Source organism: Castanea sativa, chromosome 9, assembly GCF_040712315.1.
Source record: "Castanea sativa cultivar Marrone di Chiusa Pesio chromosome 9, ASM4071231v1".
Classification (NCBI taxonomy): Eukaryota; Viridiplantae; Streptophyta; class Magnoliopsida; order Fagales; family Fagaceae; genus Castanea; species Castanea sativa.
This window is the reverse complement of record NC_134021.1, coordinates 42,949,918-42,956,716: the sequence shown is the minus strand read 5'-3', so window position 1 is coordinate 42,956,716 and position 6,799 is coordinate 42,949,918. Positions and strand designations below refer to the sequence as shown.

The 6,799-nt window shown below is 35.3% G+C and overlaps 1 protein-coding gene and 1 long non-coding RNA gene across 2 annotated transcripts; both read left to right on the top strand.

Moving 5' to 3' along the window:
• The first annotated feature begins 734 nt into the window (after positions 1–734).
• On the top strand, positions 735–2,692 carry LOC142609916 (F-box protein CPR1-like). Its single transcript, XM_075781640.1, has 2 exons — positions 735–2,019; positions 2,296–2,692. The coding sequence occupies exons 1-2, from the start codon at positions 846–848 to the stop codon at positions 2,328–2,330; spliced, it is 1,209 nt and encodes a 402-aa protein (XP_075637755.1). The 5' UTR covers positions 735–845; the 3' UTR covers positions 2,331–2,692.
• Positions 2,693–2,733: 41 nt separating this feature from the next.
• Positions 2,734–6,346, top strand: LOC142609917 (uncharacterized). The gene is made up of 4 exons (XR_012839720.1): positions 2,734–4,491; positions 4,604–4,697; positions 4,822–4,881; positions 6,120–6,346. It is a non-coding gene; the product is annotated as an uncharacterized LOC142609917 (long non-coding RNA).
• The last annotated feature ends 453 nt before the right edge of the window (positions 6,347–6,799 follow it).

The following is a 6,799-nucleotide window of genomic DNA, read 5'->3' as shown; positions in this document are numbered from 1 at the left end:
AGTCAAATTTTACGGCTTAAAAAAAAAAAAAAAACGCTGAAAACGCAAACGCAGTAGACGTGGACGCGGATCCAAACAGATACTTAGGATCCGTATGGAAAATTTGAAAACTGAAAGTTAAAAATACTGTAGTAAAATAATTTTTAAATGTATAAATAATACCGTAAGACTCATTTTTAATAAAAAAGTTCTTGAAAAGTGCATGAATATGAGTCCAAATCTTCTGTCCCACTTTTCCTGCTCCACTCTATACTCCACCAATAAAAACTTGCCACGTGTTCACCTAATTAATTAAATACTACTATTAATTAATAACGGTAGCATTTAATAAGTCAATAATTATAATATTTAATTAATTAGGTGAACATATGTCAAGTTTTTATTGGTGGAGTATAGAGTGGAGCAGAAAAAGTGAGACAGAAGATTTGGACTCAATATGAATAGTGCACCATTCGCGGACTATTCATGCATGAATAGTGCGTAAATAGTGCTTTTTTTTTTCCCTGCGGCGCGTTTCAGGAGACAGAGTCAATATGCACGCATTGTTTGTAGTTTTCATGCACTCTTATGTACTATTCAAACAATTTTCATCCTCTTTCTCATTAAAAATAATTCACGCCAGTATTTACAACTTTAAAAATTATTTTTCTATAGGATTAAAAATTATTTATTTTGCTGCGTATTTTCAGCTTCCACGAACTTTTCAGCTGTATCGAAGTCCTAAGCCATCTCTTCACAAGACTCAAGACCCAAATTATTTCCTCCACTCCACGCTCAACAGACACTCAAGAGCACAAGCTTTGCTTGCCTTGGTTCTCAGATTTCTCTCTTTGAAATCGGGTGCAATGTCAGACAGCAAGAAGTCAATTCGATTACCTGATGAGATTCTTTCCCATATTTTCACTTACCTACCTATCAAATCCATTATCATCTGTACCTCTCTCTCAAAAACCTGGAAATCCCTAATCCAAAACCCTACTTTCATTTCCACCCATCTCCACCACTCCCACAACAATAACAAAAACAACCTCCTCCTCTTAAAGCTCTCACGGAATGACAAACAAGTCTACGCATTGCATAAAGAAGACGATCTTGATTTCACTGAATACACCAGTTTTGATTCCCCTTTCCATGGTCCACACCTTCGGCACCCCCATAACCATGTCATCGGTACTTGTAACGGCCTGCTCTGCCTTTCCAATGGTTTACTCTATTTCGCTAGCGAATTATTGCTCTGGAACCCTTGTGTGAGAAAGCTTCTACAATTTCCTATTCCCCGCGCCACCTTCGATTCACGCGATTTGTCCTTCGCGTCTTTTGGGTTTGGGTTTGATCCAAAATCTAATGATTATAAAGTGGTCAGGATTCTCTCCTTACTGCGTTGTCCTTCCGAGCTCGGAAAGTTTCGACCGGCGGTTGATGTTTACTCACTCTCCACTGGTGAATGGAGAATGCTTAGTGCTTCTGCTTCCCTGCCTCCTACATGCGGTATACGTCTACGTGAGACACCGGCATTTGCCAATGGGGCGCTGCATTGGATTGCTTTCAGAAAAGATTACAATGAGTTTGTTTTGGTGTTCGATTTAGGAGACGAGGTCTTCCGCCAAATTCTGCTGCCGGAACTTCCAGGGACGATGATGTGGACTCGTGTTTCAGTATATGGAAATTCCATTGCTGGGTTTCAAAGAGGTTCATGGAGTGGTCCGATCAATATATGGGTGATGAAAGAGTATGGTGTTGCATCCTCGTGGACAAAATTTTCATATCAATGTCCAAGTCTGGGACCGCTCCGACCACACCCAGTTGGCTTTAGGAGGAATGGTGAGGTTGTATTGGAAGATGTATCGGAATATAATATAATTGATGGGGTTGTAGTGCTAAGTGATAAAGATAGAAGAGGGCTCATCTCGTGGAATCCAGATAGCCTGAATGTTAAGAATCTTGAAATTGATGGATCTCATAAGACTTTTTTGGGTTCTTATGTCGAAAGTCTAGCTTTGCTCGACAAAGCCACCAAAGGTGTAGGAAAATATTTTCAGTTTTTATTTATTCTTTTTATGGTTTTATCATTTTGTTCTTTATATATACTTGACATTTGTCATACTGCGTATTGATTACCTTAATGGCTTTATCTTCAAGATAAATAGCTTATCAAGGTTGTGGTCATTCTCTATTATATTGAGATGATAGTTTAGTGCATAGCATGTATACTTAAAATTGTTTGTCCTCATTTCAAAATTTCTTTAATATAATCATTTATTACTTATAAAATAATGCTTTCTTAAATTCTTACAGGACCTCATGCAATCATGGTTGGTGATGAGCTCTAAATGAGTAACAAACATTAATTCCGCAAAAGAAAAGATTCAACAAAACTCTTTGATGGTGTATAGTTTCTTAGTACTGAATTAGTTTATTATGTCAAAATGGCCTGTAGATGTTTTATGTTAAACTCCTTTTGTGGCTACACCATTGTAATATTAGTATTTTCGATGATTTGCAATTTGGTTTCAATGTATTCACAGAAATGATTAAGCATTTAATTTTGTTTGCCATGCTTGCATTAAGATGAAGATGCTTGCCAATGCAGTGTGTGTAAACAAGGATATACTGCTCAGTTGTGTTAAATGTCTTTTTGCTCTGTCTACTAGATTTTTGTTATACCTGTCTAATGGGTCTAAAAGTCTCTGTTGATAAGAAGTTAAAGGGAGAGGGGGGGGGGGGGGTGTTGGTGACTATTGCATATTACATATCACCCATCTAATAAGAGTCTTGTTGGGATACGTTTTAAATAGTAGCATTTGTTCTTTAATTTTATTTTTCTGTTCGTGTGTCTTACATAAACTGTGATTTTTTTTTGATATCCTACAATGATAACATGTTTTAAGAGATACAATGAAATGGAATTGATGATCAATCATGCAGAACTTATTCGAAACATTGAATTAAGGACCAGATCCTATGCACATGAAAGGAAGACAAAGATTCACAAGGCTTTCTTTTGGGACTATACATCAGTACTGTTCCTTAGAAACAGGGGAGAGGCCCCCAACTTAGTGAGTTCAAAATTGGGAATTCTTGTCTTTGTTAAAAATAACACTGGTAACTTAAAATTGCATTAGATGGTGTCTTTTAGTTGCAAGAACATAGGCTTTTGACCAAATAGGGAATTAAAGTGGTTGCAAGCAAATGCCTAATAAAATCGAGACAAGGCTGTGTGCATGTGTGTGTGCGCACATGGCTTTATTTTACCGTTTGTGTTAACAATATGATTGATTAAATGGTAACATTGTGCAATGAAGAAAAATCAGATTTTATTTTTGGTTTTAGAAATTATTTTATGTGATGCAAATTTGAAAAGACATGTTGAAATTTTAATGACTGATACATATTCCATATGGAAAGATTTATGATTCTAATGCATTAAATCATATGTTGACATGTTGCATGAGTATGTAAATCCTTCACCTGTCCTAAGCCCAAAAAAACATTCTTGCCAGCAATTTGCTTTCTCCTTTTGTATCGTGTTTCTTTTAGTAACTGTTCAGACATTAACTTTTATTACTAATTAGGTACTTGCAAAATTACATGCATTTTCACTCCTTATTGGACGTGGGAATGGGATTAAGTCTATTCTCTTTACCTTGGTTGTAACATAAGTTTTTTTTTTCCCCCGCTCCAGACCTTGTTCCTGTAACACAATTCATTTCATATTGTGTTAGTATATGCAGGTGTTTTTTTAAAATAATTTAATTTAATTTAAGGTGGTGGAAGAGGGGGTGGTAAATATCTGTTTGTTAATCACATCATTTCAGTGTTAGTAATGGGGAGTTAATGGTTAATGGACGTACTGTGAATTGAACCACTTCATTTGACCTTTTACTCTTGATGACGATGACTACAACCTGTAATGTTGTTGTCTCCTTGTGAGTAACACCAATATAGTTATCTAGATGGTTTCTATTTGTCTTTTATCACTGTTATGTTATGTAACTTATTTTATCTTGTTGTGGTCTTTGATAAGATTGGTTGGAGGGAAATAAATTGTTCAGATGACATTAACAAAAACGTTAGTGGTGCAGATTTCAGAATGTGTGTTTTACACAATTGACAAGATTCTCATTTCTCAAATATGCCTGGTTGGTTCATATGCTCTAATGGGTTCCACACAAGTTGTCTTTTTTCCTACTCTTTCTGTTTATATGCAACTTTTGCCCATTTGGGATTTATGGGAAATTGAGTTTACCTGAAGATATTGGGGAAAAAAAATACAGATAGAATTTTCTGGCCATGGATGAAAATTCTGTTGAAAAGCCTCTTCTTTTCAGGAGAGCTGCTGATAGTGTGAAGAAAACACATCTCTTTGTGTTATGGGCCAAGTAGACTCTTAAGTTTGTAATACGGCTTATTTTCCTCTTCCCAGCACAGTTTGTCAATGAAGTTTTGAGAAATGGACTCAGTTGAGCGGTGGAATTGTTTTTGGGATTACAGGTTGGTACTTTGAATAACTTGTTCGTCTCCATTTTCCCACCCTCTACCCCCCCCCCCCCCTCCCCAACCTGATTCTTATCTGCTTGGTGGCCACTGGTGTTTCAAACTGCAGGAAGTATATTCATGGTTTACAGTGGCCCAGTTTTTGTTATTGCATACCTTTCCATAGCCTGTCTCATCATCTCTAGGGACAGGGTGCTCCATGAGTATGTATTTCATTTTTTTCTGTTCTAACCAGTGAATTGAATCTTTGTCTTCCATTTGTATTTTGAGCTTGTCCTTTTAATTAAATGGATAGCTTGTTTTGTAATTTAGAACCTTTCTTTGTAGGAGGAAGGCCTCAACAAAACCAAGATTTCGCTTGTGGACTTTCCCTCTTCTTGTATAATTGTATGTTTCTACTCTCGAGTTTATTGTCCTCTTTGTTTAGTATTGATAATTTGATGTCTGCTGATAATTGGTTGAATTGCTTTGGAACTGCAATAGATCTACTATAATTGCTAGGGGGTGAAAGAAAAAACTTACACTTCACCTATTTGCGTACATGCTAATGACAATCTGTTTGAACACTTGGTTCTCATTTTAGAAGATTATGCTATGTAAGGATCAATAGAGTTGTGCCTCTTCCTAAATCATTTGAGCAAGCTTGTCATAAAAGAATGACTATTTCCTCAACAATATAAAGGGACTTTTTGTCCTGTTTGATGTTAGAATTTTCCTTCTTTGTTTTATTTTTTTCCTATAAATCTTTAGTTCTTTACATTAATATGAAATGTGGAAGTCAAATCAAGCGTTGTGAATGCGTGGGTCTGTGCACATTTGTATGTGCTATCACTTCCAATTTGCATCTTAGTGCTTTTTATTAAATAGACTGATTGCTATTTTCTTTTAATTTTTTTTATTTGACATATACAAGTGCCCTACAGTTTAGATTCCAAACTCACTCTCTGTCTAGAGGCCAAGCATTGCTTTGACAATTTACACTTTCTGTTCACAATGTTATTACTATTATTCACACTTTATTGTTTCAATGATTTCACATCAATGTCCAAGTCTGGGAATGCTCCAACCATGCCCAGTTGGCTTTAGGAGGAATGTTGAGGTTGAATTGGAAAATGAAAGAAGTGTTGAGGTTGTATTGGAAGATAATAGAATTGATGAGGTTTTATTGCTAATTGATAGAAGAGGGCTCATCTTGTGGAATCCAGATAGCCAAAACGTTAAGAATCTTGAAATTAATGGATCTCAAAAGACTTTTTTTGGTTCTTATGTCGAGAGTCTAGTTTTGCTCGACAAAGCCACCAACGGTGTAGTTACATACTGAGGAAAAACAGAAAATTGGTAGGATGCTTCTCATGTTTTTATTTATTCTTTTTATGGTTTTTTTTTATTTTTAAATTTGGTTCTATATATATACTTGACATTGATCATACTGCATATTGATTACCTAAATGGCTTTATATTTTGGATAAATAGCTTATCAAGGTTGTGGTCACTCTTATTATATTGAGATGATAGTTTAGTGCATAGCATGTTTACTTAAAATTGTTTGTCCTTATTTCAAAATCTTTTATATAGTCATTTATTACATATAAAATAATGCACTTATAGTTCTCAAATTCTTGCAGGACCTCATACAATCATGGTTGGTGATGAGTTCTAAATGAGTAACAGACATTAATTCCGCAAAAGAAAAGATTCAACAAAACTCTTTGATGGTGTATAGTTTCTTAGTACTGAATTAGTTTGTTATGTCAAAATGGCCTGTAGTTGTTTTATGTTAAACTCCTTTTGTGGCTACACTATTGTAATATTAGTATTTTTGATGATTTGAAATTTGGTTTCAATGTATTCACAAAAATGATTAAGCATTTAATTTTGTTTGCCATGCTTGCATTAAGAAGAAGATGCTTGCCAATGCAGTGTGTGTAAACAAGGATATACTGCTCAGATGTGTTAAATGTCTTTTTGCTCTGTCTACTAGATTTTTTTTATACCTGTCTAATGGGTCTAAAAGTCTCTGTTGATAAGAAGTTAAAGGGAGGCGGGGGGGCGGGGGGCGTGTTGGCGACTATTGCATATTACATATCACCCATCTAATCAGAGCCTTGTTGGGATACGTTTTAAATAGTAGCATTTGTTCTTTAATTTTATTTTTCTGTTCGTGTGTCTTACATTAAATGTGAATTTTTTTTATATCCTACAATGATAACATGTTTTAAGAGATAAAACGAAATGGAATTGATGATCGATCATGCAGAACTTATTCGAAACATTAAATTAAAGATCAGATCCTATGCACATGAAA

Excerpts from the sequence above, each read along its gene's own strand:
- LOC142609916 (XM_075781640.1), top strand. The coding sequence starts at position 846 with ATGTCAGACAGCAAGAAGTCAATTCGATTACCTGATGAGATTCTTTCC. Across the intron at positions 2,020-2,295 it reads GCTCGACAAAGCCACCAAAG|GACCTCATGCAATCATGGTT; the intron begins GTGTAGGAAAAT and ends AAATTCTTACAG.